The sequence below is a fragment of the Dermacentor variabilis genome, chromosome 2 (assembly GCF_050947875.1).
Source record: "Dermacentor variabilis isolate Ectoservices chromosome 2, ASM5094787v1, whole genome shotgun sequence".
NCBI classification, from domain to species: Eukaryota; Metazoa; Arthropoda; class Arachnida; order Ixodida; family Ixodidae; genus Dermacentor; species Dermacentor variabilis.
In genome coordinates, this window is record NC_134569.1 from 59,578,743 (window position 1) to 59,602,960 (window position 24,218).

The following is a 24,218-nucleotide window of genomic DNA, read 5'->3' on the forward strand; positions in this document are numbered from 1 at the left end:
TTTACCATAAGACATATCAAGAGATCAACCCCACTAATGCTAGTTCTTTCTAGGTAGCTGAAGCAAAATAGCATTTCGTTCAGTCAGTATTGATGCAAGTTTTCAAACACTCCTATCATGAAATAGCTCAGTTGTCCATCCTGAGCAAGGCAGTTATTAGCTGGTATAATGTCAGAATTTGTTTATCATTTACTGGTAGACCTGCTGATGATAACGTAAGCAGAATGCTGCTGAGACCAATGAGAAAGTGTGAAAAAGAAAACAATTATTACATTGTTCCAGCCATCATTCCCTAAGATGTCCACCCTGCCCCATCGTAAGCAATCACTTCACATCCCAGCATGCATATGTTGCGCATTTCTTTCACTCTTTGTCTATTGTGTAGGACTGGCCATATTAGCTTAAAGCACTAGAAATCAATAACAATGACATCAGCATTGCCGCTGAGGAAAGACTGAAGTTAAAGAAAACAGAACAAAATCATACAAGGAAAGTAAGGAACACACACAAGCACCTATTCACAACTGGAAGCTTGTTGGTGAAAAAACAGGTACAACACAAATTGATAAGGAAAAAAAAATGTTCACGGAAAAACTGTACATATGTAACAGAACCTTGTGGGTGCATAAAGAAAAAAAGACTAAATGTTAACCTCATCACCCAAAGGGTCCCTGAAACTATTTTATTGGTGTGTTACCTACACGTACACAGTATCTCTCCTCGAATGGTTACTCAAAAAAAAGCTTCATGTCACCATGCTATATAAAGAGCTGCAAGTGGTTAAAAATTACCCTCCTCTAAAGCCTTTCCTCTCCAATGTCACTTTTATTCTATGTGGCCTTGGCTATGTCCTGCCTCATTGGACACGACATTGTACAGTGACAGTAGTGTTGGCTACTTGCAGTTTACTTGAACCTAGTGTGTTCCCGTATGACTTAGAGATGCAGCTTTTTTTTTTTGTTATTGTGGTGATGATGGCCTCAAAACGAAGTTTACATAGAGCGCTTATGTTTTGTACAGTGTGCAGTCGCGGTAACTTACTCTCTGCACTCACCTGCAGTACAAGAATATAAGTGCAATAGGTACAGTGCAAGTTTCTGCCACCACATGTACCCCTCTGCTACTTTGCTTTGCTTGCTGTCGTCACTGTGCTATTATTAAACATTGCATTCTTTTTCACTCTTTGCCTGCACATCTACAGCCTGTCACATCTATAGCAAAGCCCTGCTTTTTTGGAGAAACTCTCTAATTCATACCTTCCCTACCACACACATACAAATGTACTGTCGACCCAAAAAGTTAACGAATAAAGGGATCTCACAAAAAGCTGAATATCTCCGCAGCCTCAAAACGAAGCCTGGTATTCCCATTTCCAGCCTCTACTAGTATATGCGAACATTGTGATGTACGGTTTTACTGGCTACTTTTAAAGGCTGCTCGGATATTTAGCGTTTTCTGAGATCCCGTGGTCCGTAAACTTTTTTAGTCGATAGTATGTGTGTAGATAACAGTGGCAGACAATCTGCTATCTCAGGCAAGTCTACCATTGGACTCAAGAAACATCTACATGTCTTACATTAGTGTGTTTACTTTTACAGGTACATCAGTTACTATGCCTTCATATCCTACTAAAAATAAGCTAAATGAGGAGGCTTGCTTTGTGTATTCTTAATGATGTCATGTGGGAAGCCAATCCACTTCATGAAAAAAGATCACTTGTTCGTTCTACTAGAGGTGGCTCAAAACCTGGGGAGTGGTGCCGCTATGACATCTAGCAATGGTGATGTTTAATACCTAATAATTACACAATTGATGCAGAATACCTAAATTTTATTTCATCATTCATCATTAGTACCGAAGGAGGTCCCGGAGTTACAAAAACTGTCAGTGGGACCTATTAGTAGTTTAACAATATAGTAATTAATACATTATGGCAACATAGCAGTGATCACATCAGAATACATGAAGTTAATGAAGCGAGTAATCAAATACAAGGAAGGTGCTTACAAATACAAGCAAATGAAATAGATGCTGTGTATGAATAAATAAAAATGTAGTAATTGGCACGTTATGGAAACATAGGGATGACACATATCAAAGAACACAAGGTTAATGTACGATATAATTAGAAACAAAAATGTGCTTACAATATGCAAAGTACAAGTGAAATATATACTGTGTGACAAAAAGCTTAAAATTTCTAAATATAAGGAAGGAAAGAATAAAGACAATGGGATATAGAGAATAAAAGCAATACATTAGGCAAATACAGAAGCACTGAAAGTGGTAAAATAAATTTGTATATAATATATGTTCATAGTAATGAGTCTGTAGCCAGTACTGTCGATAGTAAATATTTCTTCTTATCTCTCTTGAATGTTAATGTTGTGCGGCAGGCTTTAATATGGGGTGGTTTAATTTAGTGTTTATTTGAGGAAGGAAAGAATTGTTAGAGGAATATCTCGTATTGTTAGTGTTGGTAAGAGCAGATATATTAAATGCTGAACCCTTGATCACCAGTAGGTACGCTACTGACGGTGCACTTGCACAAAACGCAAAATAATTTCAGAGCCCTGAAAACGAAGCTTTTTTTCCCTACTCGTCAGGTGTTTCACTGATGGTATTCTTCTCGAGTATGGCTGGAGTACATATTTGTGCTGTGCGAATGTTCAAAATGTCAAATGTAAATCAAATAGCTGTTGACCATTTGACTTGTATTCAATTGGAGAACACGCAATTAAAAGTTATCAAATCTTCCTTTCTGTCAATAATTACACATACTGGAATCTTTAGGGAGAAAGTCAGGTGCATGTGGTGACCATTCTCAAAGGGAACTGCAGTTCCTGAGCGGACATATACAGCAGGTACTTTTTTGCTTTGCTTAGTAATTTCTAGTCGCGCAGTAAGGATGCCTCGCCTTTAGGCAGCCAACGGATTTTTCTCAATTGAGGCTGTAAAAATTATCATTTGGACAATGTGAACATGTTCCTGATGTCATCTTGGTGCGGCAGACACTATCACCTTTCAGTCACTCTCATTTACAAACTTATCAGTTGACCAGAGGCCTGGTTGTGACTGGCATTACATGTGTCAAACAATCTAAAAAACATCTCTTCTAAAGCTTGCCGCGGTTTCTTTTCCACCTCTTGAGTTTCAAAACCCCCATAATGCCTTTGGCATTGTGTGCTGCTAATCCCAAGGGCGCAGAATCAAATTCCGACTGCAGCAGCTGCATTTCCACGGGGAAGAAATGCAAGAACACCTGTTTACTATGCATTGAGTGCACATTGAAGAATTCCAGGTGGTCAAAATTGATCTGGAGTCCCCCACTATGGTGCGTCTCATAATCATGTCGTGGTTTTTGCACATAAAACCCCAGACTCACCTCTTGTTCCCTGTAAGTAGCATTGGTTACACGAATTTAAGGCCATACTGCTCCATTCAAGGCCTATATGTAGTAGGTGTTTTCATATTCTGATATTTCTGGATAGATTTAAATATGGATATTTGACGAAACTGACCTATTGAATATTGAATAACAAATATGTTCGCATTTCAGAGAAGTGTGGAGTATTCTTGAAAAAAAGAACTTTACATTGCAAGGGTGGACTTTTAACATTGTTGGTACAACATTTTTTTAGTGCTTAGCACAGAAACCATAGACAAGACAGACGAGAGAAGAGACACACACAAGTGGTACTTTCAACGATTTATTGGAAGTTGGATCACGGGTTTATACATGCAAGCATTTGCTAGCATTCTTGATAAACCTGGCCAGATTGATGTTATATTCCTGTATTGCAGACAGAAAAGCATTTGAGCTTGTTTGACACTCTAATTGAGAAGCTCTAAATCGCAAATCTTCTGCCATACTTAATTGGCTGAATCTCTGCATACTTAACTAAGCACAAACAATTTGTCAGCATAAGCGATTGCCCTTCCCATGAAGTGCCAGTTACTTCCAGTGTTCCTCAAAGCAGCATGCTTGGCCTCTTGTCATTTTTAATATGTATTAATGATATAGAAGTAGACAGTCACCCCTTTTAAATAAAGTTGTTTGCTGATGATTGTTTTTTATTTAATGAAATACATTTCTGTTATTTCAATCTCAAAATTGGCCTTCGTCGGATAATTCGAACCTCACTGGTCAGATTCGCCCAAATACAGCCGTGTTATGCGCTGAAACATATGCAACTTACTGTGGTGAAGCATACCGAGAATGGAAAAGGGCCACTGTCACAGGACATCGCACATGTTCCTTGATTATACAGGCGTGCAGTTTCCTGTCACAGTAGGAGAACCTAGCCACCTAATAAGCATAGTGGCAGCCATTCAGAGCTGTTTCTTACGTTTCAGTGGTGATTTGAGTCCTTTTTTCACCTTCCATACATGTCTCCTATATGAGACCGTTAATGAGGCCTAGTACGTCTTCTTTAACTAAATGTGCCGTGCACAGAGAAGTGGAAAACAATCATGTGTTTTGGGAAAGCTAGCAAAAAGGAAGGCAGTAAGTTGAAAAAACTGCGTTAAGCCGAGGAGATGTTAAAAGCGAACAAAAGAGCGTGAATATATCAAACTCTGAAGGCCTGCCCATACACCTATTAGGCATCTTGGTGCTCATACTGTGGCTGGAGACTGCACATGTGCATGTATGTAAATTAGGGAACACGTGCTGTCTTGCAACAATGGTACCTTTCCCTGCTTGGTATGGTTCTATGCATAACATGGCTGTATTGCAGTGAAGCTAACATTAAGAAAAATAGTAAACTGGGCGAGTTGGTAGCTGTTGATGGTTGCAGGTGTAGCGCTAAACTGAAACGCGGCCAAAGTTAATTTTAAAGGCAAATACTGCAAAGTGAAGCAATGGCATGTTTCAATGTTTTTTTATGCCTTTTGTTTAATTCGACCAGTCTCAATGGTCCCGTCAGGATCAAATTAACGGGCATGCCTCATAATCAGAACTGGTTTTGGCAAGTAAAATCCCAGAAAGATGATCAAATTAATGGAAGTCGACTGTATATATGGCTGAGTAGAGCCACACTGTCTAAAACCGGTACAACAAGAAAACACCAAGAAACCTAAATGACCCATTGCAAATGCAGTCAACTTTCATGGCATGCGCAAATAATCTAACTTCTCACGGACAATGATAGTGATAGTTTGCTGATACATTGGTCAGCGGCCAATAGGATTTGCCCAGTTTCTACTATTAATCTTACACACTTGCACTTATCCCTGTATATAATAGCGGTGTCATTTAGAAGAGGGCGACATGGACATGTATTGCAATGCAAAGCAAGAAAATCGTCACCTGATACACTATATTTCTGTGCTCTCTTAAGTGTTCATTAATGCATCTTCCGGTTTGGCCTATGTAGCATCTACCGCATGACAGTGGAATATGATAGAACACTCCTACAGCGCATCCGACGAACTCATCTTTGCAATGCTACCACAAACCGGCTTATTTGTCCTTATTGGGTTAGTGGTTTTACACAAGGTGCTTAGCTTACTTGGAGCTGAAAAAACACCCGCACATTACCTTGGCGTCCTATCTTTTTCAGGCTATGTGATATTTGGTGTATATACGGAATCACAGCGGTTTTCACCTGGTCACGGCTGCTAGCTCTTGCATTTGCATGGAGGCATCGTCTCGAAAGTTCCTGTTTGAGCAGCCTTTCTGCCACCGACACCAACACGTGGTTAGGGTAACCAGCCTCCTTAAGACTTGCAGCCGATTGCTGGAAAGTGGTTTTCATTAGGACGTTCTTGAAACACATGTTATGAAGGGTGTAAGATTGGGCTTGTTGATAAATTATGCTTCAAAGTCAGGTTAACAGCACAAAGCCACCAGAAGGAATAGAAGAGAGAACGGAGCGCTGAACTTCCAACTGTTTCTTTTCTTTTCAGAAAGCATCGCTATTTATACAGTCACACAATAGCCCACCAGCCATGCTTAGAACGCCACGACAAAGCCACACAAAATTCAACGTGGTGATAGCCCGAGGTAACTGATCTCCTTGTCAGTGAGAGCGATAGAGGGGTGCTTATGCAACTATCCTTTAAACGTAGAATTTCTCCCGCTTTGATTATCTCACGTGTAACATGGTCCCCGTGTTTTGCAACAATAAAACATTTTTTGAATTTCGGCCTACATCCACATGCGCAGCAGTGGGCAGAAAGACATCCCTATTAGTTATGCCCCTCTTCACCAAATTCAAATGGGCTGAATGAAATTGGGTTTCTTAGCTCATGGACTGTAAGCCCAGCAAGTCCTACTATCAGTAGAGATGAACTGAAAGTCAAGAAACTGAAACGTATTGCACTTCAAAAGTCACTTCAAGAGGTCTCAAACACTCGCAAAAAATCTTAGACATCGGGACATTTTTCTAGAAAACTATTACTAGGGAAATCCAGAAACACGAAAAAATTGTTGACCAATCTAAAAGCTCGCTGAAAAACTGTTAGTCCCGTGAGGTGGTCATATATGTGCCTATCTAATTGTGCTAAATATAGGTTGCTAAAGACGGGAGCCAGACACAACCCTATGCAAATGCCTTTCTTCTGCAGATGCAGCCTATTGTTCCACTGCGCAAAGGTTGGCGACATGTAAAAACACCATAATTCTAAATACCCTTCTACTGAAACAACCTGCTTCCTGTGAAAACCTTACGGCGCCATATTTGTCAATACAATCCTCGACACATTGAATAAGGTCATTGAGCAGGATAGAATAATATAATTCTTTGACCTTAGCTGAGAAGGCCTTGAAGCCCTTTTTGCCGTGAAACCTAACAAAATCAAGGATTCGTCAGAACCTTTTACAAGAAACTGGTCATCAATCTCTTTAACGTTCAGCTTTGAAACCAGGTACGGGGCAGCTTGTTTCTGCCAGGTACCCCTTTCGGAAATTATGACCCGAAAAGGAACATCCTCTTTGTGCACTTACTAAAAATTACATCTTTGAACTTTTCCTTAGTTTATCGAGATTCAACTTTCTGTAAATTTCACTTGGTTTCGCTGCTACTTTCATAAGTGATACATCCTTACGCTCATTGAACACTGCAGAAATTGCTTGACTGGCTTTCTCCAAGAAACATTTAAAGGAAAAAACTGCAAAACCACCCTCTTTGTCAGCTGGTATGACACACAATGAATTGCTCTTCAGGTAAGACCACATTTTACAGGTAACTTGGAAGGTTGGGGCTTGCATCACAACAGGGCATCTAAACCTTCCGAGTTCATCCTCACACCATCTTCTTGCGGGGCTCTTCTGGACACTTTACTTATGACGGACAGGGAAGTTCCGGTTTAGTCCAGCTGGTAGCTTGGGCAAATTTTGGACCGAGGCCAAGAACTTTGCACACACTGTTGGGTAGGATGAAACCTTCAGAAACGTAGACATCACTTGTTGCTTTCTGTCAATCCTTGTTCACATGAGCTTATAGTAGTCTTATTTGAGGTTGTCAAAGGAACTTGGTGACCTGATCAGCTAAGTGCAGGTGCCTCCACAGAAGATTCCTTGCGACGCACGGCTCATACTGATCAAACATCTGCACGCTGAGGTAATCTCTGTGGAGACACGCCTGCTGAAGTTGTTTAGCACGTACAATCTTCAAAATTCTTTTTCCGTGACCGACATCCGAATAGTGCGCAACCAGTAAACACCGATTTTATATCCTGTGGAAGCTGCTTGTTATGAATACAGAACCTTAGGACACACATGCTGCTGGCAGCCATGGCAATGAGGGCAACAGTATGCCCGGAATCCCGAGGAACATATTGAAAAAAAGCCTGTTGTACTAGAAATGAAATCGACAAGGGTGGCAATATGGGCTTGTTGGTCGGTCATCATGGAATGGTATCTGGGTAGTGCAGCAAAACACGGACATAATAAAAGAAAGCTAGAACTACCTGTGAGCGCATATATATGCACAAGTGCATGGTTGAGTAAACTCACAGGTGTTTAATTTGTTTTTTTCTGTTGCTACTTTTTCTTGCATTTTGATTGCTACATATATTGTAATTCCCGCAAAAAGCATCAGCTGGTAGTCGCCGCTGTATTTTGCTATGCAATTTGTATTTTGTTATGCAATCTTATCATCTCGGCGCGCGCCTGAAGGCGAAATTGTTGCCTAGGCAAACTATCGCCGAAGTGGAACGTTTCAGAAGACGTCCCCAAGTATGTGCACAAATATTTCACTGAAAAACATTTCAGGCGTATCTTTGCTTTGTTTTTACTAAAATTTCGCAGCAACACAGCATTTCTTTACTCCAAGTTATTTATGAATCACTAGATGTCATTATCTACGTCGTTCATACGCACTTTAGGCAGTGAAAACGGCGCACCCACCTGCGAGCTTCTCCGATACCGACGTGTCTGTTATAAGGCGATGATATATATATTATTCTGGACAAATCGGGCGAGGCCAACATGCTAAGCATATAATGAACGATGAGTACCAACAAATGGGATCTTGTTTTGAAATCGAACTAGAACTGAAGGAAACGAAAACGCAGGTGAAGATTACGGTAGAGATTACGGTAGAGATTACGGTTACGGTATTACCCATGTAGTGGTTTCAATACCACTTTTCATCAGGCCAATAAGAAAGTGGCAGTCAGATGCAGCTGTATACCGATAAAGCATGTAGTTAAATTACAAATATTGCCCTTGCAACGAAGGTCGGCGCAAGCTGGCTGAGAGGGTTTGCTTACCTCCAGAGATGGCGCGTATACAAAGACACACACGTATCGGTGCAGGACTTTCTAGAGGCTCCACAAATACACACAGCATCTATTTAATGACATTGCGTTATGCTTAACTGCACACGAAAGCTTCGAGACTCAGCTGCGTTAGTTACGCTAACTTCGAAAAGTAAACAGGAAGCTGCCATGGCACTTTTTGCAGGAAGCAGGTGGCGCTTCATGCATCAGAAACCGAAACAGAAACTAGGAAAGCCATCTTTTTTTTGTAAGCGTTAATCTTGTTTTCCGTGCTCGGAAGTTATTCCATTGGTTTGTTGCAGGACGTCCGTGTCATTGAAGGATTCAGTCCCAGTTTTAATGGTTTAAATTCTTCAAACAGTTTCTATTTTTTGCACCGCCAGTACACAGAAGCGTTTTATAACGGTCTTTATTGATAAATCGATATGTGGCCATTGTTTATTGCGTTTTGAAGAGCACTCGCTTCGTCTTTCCAACAAGACGCATAGGTTCGACGCTCCGATTTGCATTTAAAGTGAGCTTTTGATAGCCTTACTTTATCCATTTACGCGCTGTATATGCGTTTTGACGCCTTTCACTAGTTTGCGACAACGCAGAGTATAACAGCGGAGTCGCGCTGTTTACCTTTCGCATGTTAAACGAAGCAAAACATCGCTAGTGCATCGTAAATTTTTTCTAAACATAATGCAGGCACCACTCGCACCGTTAAAGCATGACTGTTAAGAAGCATTTGCAGCAGCTCATTTGTCACTACGTTGGAGCGAGAATATTGCTCATCTGCCGCTTTTTTACCTTTCTTTACTGCTCCGTATTTTTGTGTATCCGGATATTTTAATTTTATGCAAACCACCCCTTCCGTGTGAAAAAGAAAAGAATTTAAGGAAAGGAAGATGCAACAGTTGCAAGGAAGGTGCCACAGTTGTGTGAAATAAATAGTGCTTTAATTACCAACATCTGTAGTGACCTGGTGATCGTGCGCCTTGGGCGAATTAATTTTGTGTAAAAATGTGTTCCGGCTACTTAAAAGGTAAGCGTGACGTTGTGGCATCAACTGCTATCTCTCTTGTTGAATGCATTTTTGACAATACGTCATTGTCATGGTACCGAGGAAAAAAACAACTGAAAGTCGCCTTGCAACCAAAACGTTGCCTTTCAACATACGACAGGAACACGTAAACAAAACATTAGTGTATGCTTCAGTATACCTTATTTTTACAGCTATTTTGAGCTATAAAGCTTAGGTAGTTGTGAAAATGAGAGGCAACTGTGATGGACATAGAAGAGCATAGTATGCTAGCATGACCAAGAAATTTTTAAGGATAAAATTTCAGTACTTGAAAACAGTGCATAAAAGTGGAGCACTGCATGGACACTTTTCCCTGGCCTGACCCGAGCCAGTGCCATGCACTGGTCCACCCTTGTCTAGCTCAGCTAGGTTTGTCCAGTTAGCCGTTGAGCCTCAGTGTAGCATGATCCACCTCTCTGTTGTTATGAAAATGCCAACTGCATATGTATTTGCTAGATACATATCTTGCTAAGCAGTTTTCCACTTGCGTTGCTGCCGACAAGTGGCAAAAAAAAAAATTTAGGTTTTTGGCAGCAGTGAATAATTTGCCGCCTTGCATTACTTTAGCTGTGGTCATAGTAATGAAAGCACAAAAAAAAATTAGACAATTTCTGAGAGCAATGAAATTAACTGGGACTGTACATTAACTGGACATGGAAGGAAATAAATTATGGATATACATTCACCAATTATGTTGCACGTTAAGGTGTAGTCCAACCGACTAATGGTTTCCATTTAATTTCTTTATTCATTGTTCAAGCAAGTTGAATGAAGTTCTGTAATTCATTGCATAATTACATCAGCATGAATGAATTCTTGATTGAAAGTTTTCTTCAATAAATACTTGAAGGGGGGATGCTGCGAAGTTTCTCATTAGTGAAGGGGATTTGGAAAACAGAAAAAAATGTAATGTGTCACCGCAATGTCGATGGGATCGATAGATGAATAGGCGACCAGAGTGTAGTGGCTCCAGTTTGAAGAGGAAAGGCAGGCGGCGGCAGATGGTGGTGGCGTTCTGGCCAGGCAGCTGGGCGTAGAACTCAGGCCCATAGCCCGACTGCTCTCGTTCTGCCCATGGGCGCAGAAACTCGCTGGTTTCGAGCAGCAGTTCATGATCGGGTAGAGTGGCGAAGCCCAGGAACGGGTTGGCAGGAGGTCCCGGTTGGGTGAAGTCCTGGTGGCTCGGGTCCGGAACCTGCCGGCCGGTCGAACTCCCGGTCCGGTGGCCGACGTTCTCTTGGCGTCGCTTCCCGGAACTCTCCCTTCTTCTGCCAGCGCACCTCGCTTTTCTGCCGCTCTGGTCGATTTGTCCTTTCCTGATTGGCCCGTGGAAGCTCCGTGTTTTCTTCTGATTGGATGCCTTTTCCTTTTTTTTCTTCTAGTGCTGCATGCTCACGTGCCGGACGCTCTTCAACGTTGTCTTCCATCCAGTACAGAATTCGCTTCTGCGTGCACATTCGTTCTCGTCTGCTTCTTGTCTCTCTCCATCTACCGTACCATGTCATGCACTACACACCACACTATGTAGTACAGACATTCATATTATTACGATCTCATCGAGAGATGCTCAAGAGACGAGCCGCTGCGAGGAAGAGATCAAGTGTGTCTGGGCTCATGGCATGAGCGAGTGTTGGCCTGCCTGTCTGGCTCCAGTGTAAATAGCATGTAAATAGCCTCTTTCATCTCTGTATTTCGTCTGTGTCTGTGCAACATTCTGGTGGAGGTTAGCGATCCCCGTCCTCGTCACGGCACTCCGAAGTGGTCGGCATATCGAGCTTGTCACCATACCTCCCGGTGACGAGACCGCATCTGCAACGGCTTCAGCTTGTCCAACTGCTCTTATTGTCATGGTTGCCCAACATCGTGACCCTGGTCTCTTCTGTGGCCTGGAGGGACAGGACGTTGATGAATGGCTCAAGCTCTATGAATGCGCCAGTGCTAATAACAGGTGGAATCCAACAATTATGCTTGCTAATGTAATCGTTTATCTCGGTGGCACCCCACGCGTGTGACTCCAAACACATGACGAGATAATTAGCTGGGACAGTTTCAAAGTAAAGCTACGAGAACTGTTCAGTGACCCCTTCAGGCGCAAGGTTGTCGCGAGAAAGGCTCTTGCGCCTTGTGTCCAGACATCTACAGAGCCATACGTTTGATACATCCTAGACGTCTTGGCTCTTGCCACAAAGCCCACGATACTATGCCTGAAGCAGAAAAGGTGGCTAAAAGGCATCGCCGACGATGCTTTCAATTTTTTGTTTTCGGCAACGTCTTTCCTATCGGCGCCATGATAAATGAATGCCGTCGCCTTGAATAAGCTAAGAGCCGCCGTATCACACACCACATCACGCAGCTACCCAACACTGCTGCTAAGTCGACATGTGAGGGTCGACCACATCAGACGACCACCTGTGATGACCTAACCCGTATTGTTCGCCGCCAGCTCGAGGCCACCTGTTGGCCAGCCTTCTCCGCGACACCTCTCGACCCGCCAGCAACCACAATTGCCAGGATTCAGGCCGTCGTCAGACAGGAATTTGAGAACATGGGTCTGAACTCTGTGTGTTTAACGACTCAACCCAGCGTTCCCCCGTTCTCTAGCGGCCCTCCTCGTCCCCGGCACTCCTTTTCTGCCACATATCGCAACCCATCCAAATGGCGTACCCCTGATGACAAGCTGATCTGCTTCCACTGCTGTCGCATCGACCACATCGCTCGTCACTGCCGCAACCAATGGACATACACCTCCTCGGACATACACCTGCGCTTATTCCTGCACCTTTGGACCTACTGTTCCCTATGCCACCCGTCTAGAACCCACTGCCACTGATGCTCCACCTCCGAACCTTCGCTACAGCCACTCGCCCTCACCTCAACGCCATCAGTCTCGTTCGCCCCAGGCCCGTCACTTCTCCTCGCCGCCTATCGCCTCCTGGATGCAGCCAAAAAACTAGGCACTACAGCTTCTGGAGCTGAAGCTGTGTTGTCGACCCTGCCCTCAAATTCTCTGCTCATGTTACCTACGAACCAAAACTTTCTTGGCATTGACAGGTATTCTGTGTTACGTTCGACCAGCGGGGGCTGGCGATCTTTGAGGAAGGGACTGACGGAAAGGCGCCACCAGGTCTGCTGTGACGACTAGCTTTGAAAGGACGACCAGACATCAGTCCCCAGCCCATCGGCGCTACCATGGCTGTGGCGGCGACTGGTTTTGTAAGGAGGACAATGCGCCTCGTCCCCAACGGAAGGGCGCCGAGATGGCTAGACACAGTGGGCGGAGCAAGTATTGTTAGCGTGTACACCTTGAAGGTCTGCTTGGAGCAGGGGAGCTCCTGGAAGATATTTTGTGGTGCCGTCTCATGCAGCTTAGAACCCGTCTCGCGCGTCAGTCAACAGACAGATGCGGCGGCCACTGACTGCAGGGTCAACTCTGGGATAAAGAGGCGCCTGCTCGGGTCAAGCACAGTGTCTGCGAAAACCCTTTCACCTCGGTGTGGTCAGTGCAACCTGTGCAGAAGTGAGTGCGTAAACCCTCCCCCTCAAAGGCGGGTTGGTTATGATGACTTTGGACGCTCCGAATTGGTCGGCGGTGAACTGCTGTGTTCCGTCACCTAGGGATTTCCGGAGGACAGTGTATTTAAGGAGCTGTTGGCGGCTCTTCAGGGTGCATTCCTTTTTCAGTCATGTTAGACTGATGAAGTGTAACATTCTCATGCAGATACTGTAAATAAATCCCAGATTCCTCGTTCTTGATGAGAACAAGTCTCTCCCTTCAACAACGTCCTCAGCGTGGATAAGTTCGATGACCGCATGGGCCAGCTACCATCTATTTCATGCCCGACTCCAACCATTACATCTGTCACTGCACTCATCGATGCAGGAGCACATCTTTCTATTATATTATAAGTGCTGCCTTCCGAAGACGACTGAAAAAGCACTTCACCCCAGCGTCAGCACGCATTGGTCGCGTTGCGGATGGCGGTACTGTGCCTATCATCAGCATATGTACGGCATGTGTCAGCGTTGCCGGCCACCACACTCCTGTCCTCTTCACCGTGATTGCTCATTGCCCCATGACCTAATTCTCGGACTCGATTTTCTCTCTGCGCATTCTGCTCTTATTGACTGCTCTGCCAGTAGTACCCTTTGCCTTGAGGTGCCGATTCTCATAGAACCTTCTAACGCACCCCAGTGCCGCTTACGCCCCTCCTGCTTTATTCGCCTGCCACCGAAGTCAACAGCCTATACTGAACTGTTGTGTTGTCCACCTGTTCCTGATGGCGAGTACCTCGTCACTCGCCTGCCCAACATTCCACTACAGTATGACGTCACCGTGCCTCACAGCATTCTGACTGTTACTGCTAACCATACTCGCATGCCTATCTTTAACTTTGGATTGGGAAAGCAAATCCTACTGCAAGGTATTTGCCTCGTCAACGTTGATTGTCTCGGCGACCATCACGTAGCAGCTTTATCAAGCGATGGTTCTTCTGAGCTTAGCATGCCCCTCGCACCAGCCTCGGGCACCGATACCAACATAAAGAAAATGGTTGCGGTGGACCTGTTCTCTGCGCAGGCTGACAGCCTTTGCAAAGTATTATCGTCCTACCGAGATATCTTTTACTTCAAACGATCGCCCTTTAGGCCAGACGCTCGCGGTCCAGCATTGGATTTCTACTGGCGATGCTACGCCTATTCACCGATGACCATATGAAGTTTTTGCATCGGAACGCCGAGTAATTCTAAGTGAAGTGAACAAAATGCTAGATAAAAACATCATTAAGCTTTCTTTGAGTCCCTGGGCGTCACCTGTGGTTTTGGTTAAGAAGTACGGCACGTGGCGCTTCTGTGTGGACTACCGTCATCTGAACAAAATTACTAAGAAGGACGTCTACCCGCTCCCAAATATAGACGATGCCCTTCACTGCCTCCACAATTCCAGCTATTTCTCTTCTATTGATCTTCGTTCTGGATACTGGCAGATTGCTGTTGGCGATATGGACAGAAAAAATATGCTCAATCAGCTTAGTAAGTTTAAAAAAGTAGGGTACGCTGTTCACTCCATAGAGAAATGTTTTGCGTTCCTGGTTCATTGGCCTTGAGATGAAATTGCCCTCGCTGTACAGAACTATAACATGGTTGAACTTCAAAAGTTCCTCCCATGAGAATGCAAAGAAGCTCTCCAGTAGGACGGGTGCAGTTGTCTAATCTGGCTATCACTAATATTACCCACAGTCAAGATTCTATGGCACATATATTTCTTTGATTAACAAGGCCAACTTAAAGCAAAATGTGTGTTTTTACACCATAGATCAGCAGCACATAAGCTCCACCTTAAATGTGATTGTTCACCTAAATCTGCCTGCATTTGGAAAGGTAGTGCAAACCTTAAAATTAAATTAAATTGTAGGGTATTACGTGCCAAAACCACTGTCTGATTATGAGGCATGCCGTTGTGGAGGACTTTGGAAACTTGGGGTTCTTTAACGTGCACCTAAATCTAAGTACACGGGTGTTTTCGCATTTCGGCCCCATCGAAATGCGGCTGCCGTGGCCGGGATTCGATCCCACTACCTCGTGCTCAGCAGCTTAACACCATAGCCACTGAGCAACCATGGCGGGTAGTGCTAACCTTCTGTGCTGTTAGAACCCAATTTCAAAGTGTTTGCCCAGCCCTGTGCACTGCAACTTGATGGTTCCAAATTGCTGGTTTTTAGGCCCTTGCCCAACTGGTTTGTTGAATTAGATGTTAAAACGAATGGCAGCTACGATTGCCTGGACACTTATCAATGAGATTCCACTGTAATTTCAGTGGTGTTCACAGCAACAACAGATTTGGTGAAGTAAGGGACAGGCAGATTGTTAAAGAGAACTGTGAAATCCATCAAACTAACAATGTGGACTGATTGTATAAGGCGAGCAAGCTGCAGAGAACTGCTAAGCTTGATGTGCAGACCTCATTTCTCAGGCAAATAAACTGTGCAATGTCTTGTTTTATTATTGATGACTGCTCTGCCAGTCTGCCCGAGTTGTCATTTTTTTGTATTTATCATAAAGCAGGCAATTTCATGTTTTTGTAGTTGTGTGACGCAGAGTCATTTGTTTCTTACAGCTGTCGTCTTCTCGGAAGCAGGCACTCATGCTTGGAGACCTGCAGAGCACAAACTGCAGCATGTATGCCGAAATAAATAGCTATTGCCTATTTCAAATACAACCATTGTAAGGCAAGGCCCCTTTTTGCTGTACTGTGCTTGCAAATTGCAAAGCAATGATAAGACACAATGTAGAAAGAAACATTTTCTTTTATTTGGCGGACATTAGAGTGGCATCAAAAAAAAAAAAACATATTGAGCAGCCCCAAGTCAGTCACTACACTAAGCAGCTCCACTGCAATTCACATGACCTAGGAATCCCAGCCATACAACCGAATGATTATTCATATAAGTGACGATCAAGATCATTCTTCACTTGAATGCCACGGAGCGCTGTTCAGTAACAGCAATCAGTTTGTGTCCCTGCAAGCAGGAATATTAATTTGTGTTTTGGTTATTGGTGACATATCGAAATTTATAGTTTTGTGGCCCATCAGATGTTTGAATCAGAAATAAATTCTCCAAAGATGTACACCTTGTCAGCGGTACGTGCGGGATGATTTGCGATGGCCAGAGACTTTTGAGTGGGACTTCGGTATCAATGGAGGTATAATGTGTATGCATGCTTCAGTACAAGGGAGATTGGAGGCAGCATCAAGGCAACCTATAGGCACTGTGTGAAAAATCTTGAAAGCTACGCTATTTGCTAATGCTCTTGTGCCCTCTGCACTTGATAGAATACTTTCCAGCTTTAATTTCAATCAGAAAAGAAATTTAGTATTTTCTGATGCTACCTTGACATGCAAACAAGTTTTTGTCATGTAGGAGGAGGAGGGGGGTTACGTTAAACTACAACACAATTTATCTAAGTTTTTCAGCGTCCTATTTCATGTGTGGTACACTTTCTTTAATTTGGCTTGCTGACCTGGCAGTTGCATAGTCTTGGGCCAGGGATGACTGGATGGGAGAAGACAATGAGGAGTACTGTTCATTGTTTAATATGCGCTTGTGTAATATAATATGTAAAAATAAAAAAAACGAGTGATATTTTTATGATTTAAGCATTTTGCAGAGTGAAGTAAAGTTATAAGGAATTTTCTTTTTCTCTAAGAGATGAGAGAAGATGGTGTTGCTTGCTCATGATGTTGCTGGGATACCCTAGTACCTAGCTCATAACTCTTTAGTGCAGTGAAGATCACCAGGTAGAAACCACATCAATTTGTAAGAGTTGTGAATCTTCAGCATGAAAGTAAATTAGTGCTTTATTTTATTGGATACGTTCCCCTTTTGGAAAGTTCTGTGAACAAAATGAAAATTAGCAAAAGGAACAAATAAGAATTTGGAACAAGCATGCTATCAACACAACTAATGCAGAAGCAGAATTTAGTCACACTACATACCAATAAGGACAGTATAGGTGTGAGAACGTTGCTGATTACTTTTCCACCTATGACAAAGGAAAAAGTATACTCCAGTAATTCAGATGAGAACACAATTCTTGTTACACCAGGTGTGGCGAGCCCGGGAGACAGCAAGAGCCGCAGGAGTCCTGGACTAAGGGCGCCTCCCACACAAGCAGAAAGACACCTGCTTTTCCTTTCTTTTCTGTAATAAATGTTTTTTCTTCTCCTCCTCCTCCTTATGTCCTTGAATACAATGGTTTACCTGACTTGGAGGCAGTTTTATCTCGGGAGCTCCTATCTGAATACATGGGAAAAGAGAAATAGTTTTTCTCTGAAGCCAGCAACAGAATTCGATGAGGTTGGTTCTGTTTAAAAAAAAAAACGCTGAAATGTAGCCACTGTTTTAGGGGGCAATGTTTTGTGGCAGGAAATTTTGAAAATTGTGAAATTAAAAGGACTTCCATATGAAGTTTCCAACTTGATACAAAAGCTATGACATTGTAAACTTTGTGCTTATATCTTTTAAGCTTACTGACTCGAAGCAATTTTTCCTAAATATTGAAGGTCCTAAATCAAGATTATGCAGCCTAGAATGACTAAAATTTAACTTTTTCTCTCAAATGCAACAAATTTCATTGAAATTATTCGAGTAGTTGTCTCAAAAGCATTTCTGCATTTTACATGTATTTGAATAAAGAGATTAGAGTTGGCACTGAACTAAAGCATCCTCCTCAAGGTAAGCACGTCAATTCTGGCCGTAAGGCCAGTTATCAGTCTACACTATAAAAGAGAATTGCCTTTTTTTTTACACTTTTCCAGCAATTCCAACTTAGTAGCATGCTTAACTGAATGCAGCTAGGAAGAAGGAAATTTGACAATATTTTGTTTATGTGCAGAATTAATGCATTTGTATGTCACTGAATTTTGGCCTTCATGAGCATTCATATCCTTGAATTTTTTTCAATGTTCAATCTAACATTTGAATCAATTGAATCAAAGCAGCCATCAGGCCACCAAGCAACGTAAGGGCAAATAAGAACTTCATGTGGAAGCACTTAAAAGGTCTGTTCAATTCATCTGCACAACTGTGAACCAGTTAACGGAGGTTCACAAGAAGTTCAGAAATTGTGCAGCTTGTTTCTGCGGTGCAGGCACAGCGCAACACTCGAAACGAATGGCAAGGTGCAGATGCGGTGCAGGTGTTATGTTATGCCCGATTAATGTGCACAGAGTGCGTACATTTGAAAGATCGTGAACTACAAGTATCAGCTTGTGGGCCTAACTACAAACCACACTTGTAGACACATGGGTCATTCCACGCCAAATCAACCAGCGTTTTTTCGACCATCACAGATATAGCTGGAAAAATTTCCACATGTTCGTTAGAGTTCAAAACACATCCTCCATGTTTATTTTTCCTTGCAAAAATTGTGTAGAATTTTGACGACACTTTGTTTTTCCGGCCAAGCTGAGCTAGACTGCATCAATCAACATTTTTTCTCAAAGACACACTGTGTGATCCACTCCTTCAAATTGCGTTTGTGGCAACCCAAAGATGCGATGCGACTGCAAAAATTGCAAATGTTATAAATATTCGAATACTTCGATTGGTTCTGGCCCTAGCAAAAGCGTATAAAATTGCACAGTTTGAGTTTTTTTCTCGGAACGTAGAAAAACCTGGAAGTCAAACATAGAATATATGCCAGTAGCTCAGTTAACATAGTACAGGTAAAAAATATTTAAAGTATCGAAGCTTTAGCCGTTCGCATGAGAAAAAATTTTAAAGTTTCATTTTTTTGCAAGAAGCTCCATATTCAAGGTAAAAAAAGGGGCCTTGGTGGTCGGTCTAAAAATATATGCATTACATCATTAGATAGCCCTACGTGTCTACTATGCATGTGGGAAGTTATAAAAAGGTATTATTTTTTAAACGCAAGAAATGATTTTTTGAATTTTCGTGTCAGCAACGGCTTTTTTCCGACGCGAGAGTCAATATAGATAGAGCACTGGTTCCGGTGCTCCGCGGCCCAGGCTTGCTGGCCTGGGATCCAGACGACAAAGCTAGCATCGTCTGAAAGGCAGACGGTGTGATCATCTGCATTTCATTGCGAAGAGACGCACGCTTCAGTGCAATGCGGCTTGTGCTTGGTGTGTGCCAGGTAAAGCATCCTCCAATTGCACATGGAACTTCACGACCGCTTAATTTCCCCAGAGAATCCTGCAAATTTGCAAGGTATGTTTCATACATTCATAAATTGAAATTTACAAATAAGTATAAGTTAAACGCAGAAAGAGCACTCGCATCATTCACGCAACACATTATAAATAAAATCTAGCCCTCAAATCGGTGAATGTATTTTCTATTTTCAGATGAACACCTTTTGCCCTGCTCACTGGGACCCAAAGACTGTCATAAGACGACACAAGTGAAAAAGACCTGCCTCATTAGAACTGACAGCCTAGATGAACGTGAACTTAGTCTTCTGGTATTGCGTGCGAAAAGCGACAAGGACAGTTTAGAAACAGTATGTGCACACCATTATTCCGTCTATATTAAGAAGTTCACGACACTATGTGCGTCAAAGATGTGCTCGGACCCTTTCTCCGACCATGGGTCAAACCGTCGGGGTACGTGGGTCATATCTCTGGGCCTCGCTACAGCAGTGTCTCTCTTGGGGCTGGTTCCTGGTGAAAGACTCTGTCCGCAATGTAAAGTCAGGTGTTTCCAAATGCGGGCGATGTTAGACGCAGCCAATAAGTGCTTGGCAGATTGTGAAACAATATGCGAGTCTACATTTGAAGGGAATGCATCCACCTCAACAAGCTGTGCTGCATCACGAGATGGCACTGGAAGGACCTCGAGCAGAAAACGGAAGCGCCATGAGGAAGAAGCGGATGTTGCAGGCGGCTCCTTGCCCAATGATGACAGTAAAGATGCTCAAGTGCAAAGCGTAGCCTATGAAATGGCACCAACCACCGCACTTGCGGAAGACTATAAAAAGCTTCTTGAAGACGTGAGAGATCGATTCGTACGAGAAAAAAAAACGGTCGAAAAAAATTTCTCTTCTGGCATTGGCGCCTCGTTCATGGTCCCGAAAAAAAGTTGCTGAGTACTTTGGTGCATCCGAAAGTCAAGTTCGCATTGCTATGAAAATTAGGCAACAGGGAGGAATTTTGGGCTCTCCTACATCAAAGTTAAGTTGACCGCTAGACGACAGAACACTAAGGAGCATAATAAAGTTCTATGAGGATGAACATTCATCCGTCTGTCTTCCAGGCAAGAAAGACGTCGTCCAAGGCAAGCAAAAAAGATTGCTGCTAATGAATCTTAAGGAAGCGCACGAGGAATGGAAGAAAAGTCACACAGAGCTGAAGTGCGGCTTTTCTAAGTTCGCCTACCTGAGGCCACGCCACTGTTTACTTGCCGGTGCTCCGGGAACGCACTCCGTTTGTGTTTGCATTTACCACCAAAATGTAAAATTGATGCTGCAGTCCTTGGGCATTTTACAAACAATCGATTCGCTCCTTCAGATGACTGTGTGTGAGATAACGAATGAATGCTGTATGACCGGTATATGCAGCAATTGCCCAGGAGATTCGTCGCTCAAATCGCTGATATTGAGCTCTCCTGCACTGAACCGGGATTTGGCAGCAAGTATTTCTGTCCGTCAGTGGGCTAGTGGAGTGCGGTGCCGATTGGAAACAATGTTGTTTACCCATAATGACTTCGTAGACCGTCTCCTTGAGATGATAAGCGACTTAAAATCGCATCACTTTGTCAGCAAGCACAAAGCTCGGCACCTACGCAATTTGAAGACCGCTCTCACGCCTGCAGAAGCCATAGTTATAATGGATTTCTCTGAAAACTACAGCTTTCTCATTCAGAGCGCCCCACAGTCAATATACTGGGACAACTCTCAAGCAACAGTGCACCCGATTGTAGTCTACTCTCGCTCGACGGACTCTTCTGATGAACCACATGTGCAATCGTACGTAGTGATATCCGACTGCCTCCACCATACGACTGCCGCTGTTTCGACATTTCAGCAGGTGCTGATGGAACAACTTAAAGTAGACATGCCGCTGGTAGAACATGTGCACTACTTTTCGGATGGGGCTGCTTCCCAGTATAAGAACAGAAAGAATTTTCCAAACCTGTGCTACCACAAGGAAGATTTTAGTTTGGATGCTACATGGCATTCTTTTGCTACATCACACGGAAAAAGTGCCTGTGATGGGGTGGGTGGCACCCTGAAACGGTTGGCTGCCAAGGCAAGCCTACAAAGGCCTTTCTCAAGGCAGATTTTGACACCGTTTGAGCTGTACAAGTGGGCACGTGAAAGCCTTTTACATATAAAACCAATTTGGGTGCCGGAGAGTGCAATATCTAAGCGGGAGGTCGAACTGTCGTCCAGGTTTGCGAATGCTATGCGCATTAACGGAACCAGGTCTTTACATTATTTTCAGCCGACGTCACTTTCTCAACTAAAAGTTGCATTCACGTCTGCGTCGAAGACAAGAACTGTTAAAGCTGTTCGACAGCCGGCACCTGCTCGGCCATAAAAGTGATACGGGCTATGTTCAGGCTAATGTATTCAAACGCGGTTGACATAAAATTTTCGTAGCCATGCAAAAAAAAAGTCAGGGATACGGCGTTGGAAATCGCCTGTCTTGGTTTGCATACAATAAAAAAGCCACAAGCCCCTTCCTGAATAGTTCCTTGGGCTCACTTTGTTGCCAATATGTCTTTGCAGGACGGCTACGCTTCATATATGTACGCTGTTTAGGTGATCCACATACTGATAATTAAAAAAAATAATTTCTTGCGTTTAAAAAATAATACCTTTTTATAACTTCCCATATGCATAGTAGACACGGAGGGCTATCTAATGATGTAATGCATATATTTTTAGACCGACCACCAAGGCCCCTTTTTTTACCTTGAATATGGAGCTTCTTGCAAAAAAATGAAACTTTAATATTTTTTCTCATGCGAACGGCTAAAGCTTCAATACTTTAAATATTTTTTAGCTGTACTATGTTAACTGGGCTACCGGCATATATTCTATGTTTGGCTTCCAGGTTTTTCTACGTTCCGAGAAAAAAACTCAAACTGTGCAATTTTACACGCTTTTGCTAGGGCCAGAACCAATCGAAGTATTCGAATATTTATAACATTTGCAATTTTTGCAGTCACATCGCATCTTTGGGTTGCCACAAACGCAATTTGAAGGAGTGGATCACACAGTGTGTCTTTGAGAAAAAATGTTGATTGATGCCGTCTAGCTCAGCTTGGCAGGAAAAACAAAGTGTCGTCAAAACTCTACACAATTTTTGCAAGGAAAAATAAACATGGAGGATGAGTTTTGAACTCTAACAAACATGTGGAAATTTTTTCAGCTATATCTGTGATGGTCGAAAAAACGCTGGTTGATTTGGCGTGGAATGACCCACATCAGACGTGCGTAAGCGGGCTTTTAATGGCGCTTGCGCCCATGTGCTGGATTTTCTGCTGCACTGCTGCGTCGCACCTGTATGCCTGTACCAAGTCGGCACCGACAGCGGAGTAGGTGCAGCAAAATCATGAACCAGCCCTGCACCTTTTGAAACGAACGGAGTGGTTCAGCGGGCGCCACTGGAACAAATGGCTGGGTGCAACACGTCGTGAACTCGTTCAGGCGGTGCAGGCGAATCGAACGCACCTAAAGTAAAGCACATTCAGGGGCGCTATAACATAAAATGATTTCAAACTGTTTTGATTCCAATCTCCTGACATCAAATTTACGTAACCACCGGTGCAAGCATTGGGCGGTGACCTGCAGCGTGGTCTGAACAACCCAATCAAACACTCTCCTCGTTTATAGGAGGTCACCTTTGTTCACTTTCAAAACCAATAACATTGCCTACACTCAGCGGTTTTTCTTATCTAATTGGCTGACAAGAGGCGAGGAGTACGGTCTAGTGGAGAGGGTTTCGATGGGGCTGAGCCAGCACAGTGAAAATAGATAACCGCATGAAGAGGGTGGTGCTGGCTTCTCCGATTGCTCCGCTTCACCTTACTTAGCTTGCGGTGGCTGGTCGAAAATTGCGGCGGCTTGCAACAGAAGGATAAGTATGCCGCTAAAACGGATCCTCAGCAAGGAAGAGTTGGCAGAGTGATGCTGTATACATGCCGCAAGGGCTCGATAACGTTTTACTCATGCAAAAAGGTTTATCATGTGCAAATAAATACATGCTGACCGGCAGGTGCGAGTAGCGAGGGCCTGAGTGATCGGCGGGCAGCCATATTCTATTCCTTTCAGAACGGGGCAGTCTCTGGCTATTCAGAAAAATTTTCAGTTTTGTTCGGCATATTAATGCATTTTTTTTTCGCGGACACGTCACTTTGATGCAGTGAATTTTTGCTGTTTTGTGAGGTCGCGTGACAGACAGGCGAGGTGGGTGTTGCCAAATAACATTGAACCAATAGCAGAGGGCTAATGGTGAAAAGGCGTTGAATCAGGAATAATTATTTTTCTTTTGTGTGGTTTAATCATTCATTATCAGTGTGTACATGTATATCAGATGGAGAGCCATCACGGTTTTCGTGACGTCGCGTGACAGACGGGTGAAGTTTGGAGTGGCCTGAAAAAGTTTTGACCAATCGTGGTGGGCTGATTGCAGAATTGGAATAGAAAAGTTTCGAATCATTTTATGTTATAGCACCCCAGGATTCTACAGGCGGCCATAGAATTAGACTTCCATGCAAACATGGCCAACCTCACAAGGTTCACACGGCTGACATAATGAAGTCAACCTAAGCTGATCTCAACCTCCCAAAGTGATGCAACATTGGTTGGCTGTTAAAATTTTTTAGCTATGGCAATGGCAACCTCATGGACAAATTTGAGGTTGAGTGAGGTCGAATGCTCGGTGAGGTTATATTTCACA

At 43.3% G+C, this 24,218-nt stretch overlaps 1 protein-coding gene and 1 long non-coding RNA gene across 13 annotated transcripts in view; one reads left to right on the forward strand and one right to left on the reverse strand.

Moving 5' to 3' along the window:
- On the forward strand, positions 1-17,771 carry LOC142571939 (uncharacterized). Of its 12 annotated transcripts, none has more exons than XM_075680676.1 (5): positions 1-316; positions 2,794-2,864; positions 5,911-6,007; positions 15,906-15,967; positions 17,396-17,523. In XM_075680676.1, exons 1-5 carry the CDS (start codon positions 298-300, stop codon positions 17,441-17,443), a joined length of 297 nt encoding a protein of 98 aa, XP_075536791.1. In that variant the 5' UTR covers positions 1-297; the 3' UTR covers positions 17,444-17,523. The 12 variants fall into 12 exon arrangements, 5 of the variants coding, with proteins under 5 accessions (XP_075536791.1, XP_075536789.1, XP_075536793.1 ...); XR_012825974.1 differs by lacking the exon at positions 2,794-2,864 and adding an exon at positions 7,069-7,168 and having other exon boundaries at positions 11-316; positions 15,906-16,017; XM_075680678.1 differs by having other exon boundaries at positions 15-316; positions 15,906-16,017.
- LOC142571941 (uncharacterized) overlaps positions 17,130-24,218 on the reverse strand; it is a 15,435-nt gene continuing 8,346 nt past the window's right edge. Inside the window, exon 3 of the long non-coding RNA XR_012825981.1 lies at positions 17,130-17,586. This is a non-coding gene — a long non-coding RNA (uncharacterized LOC142571941). The remainder of the gene's footprint in view (positions 17,587-24,218) is intronic.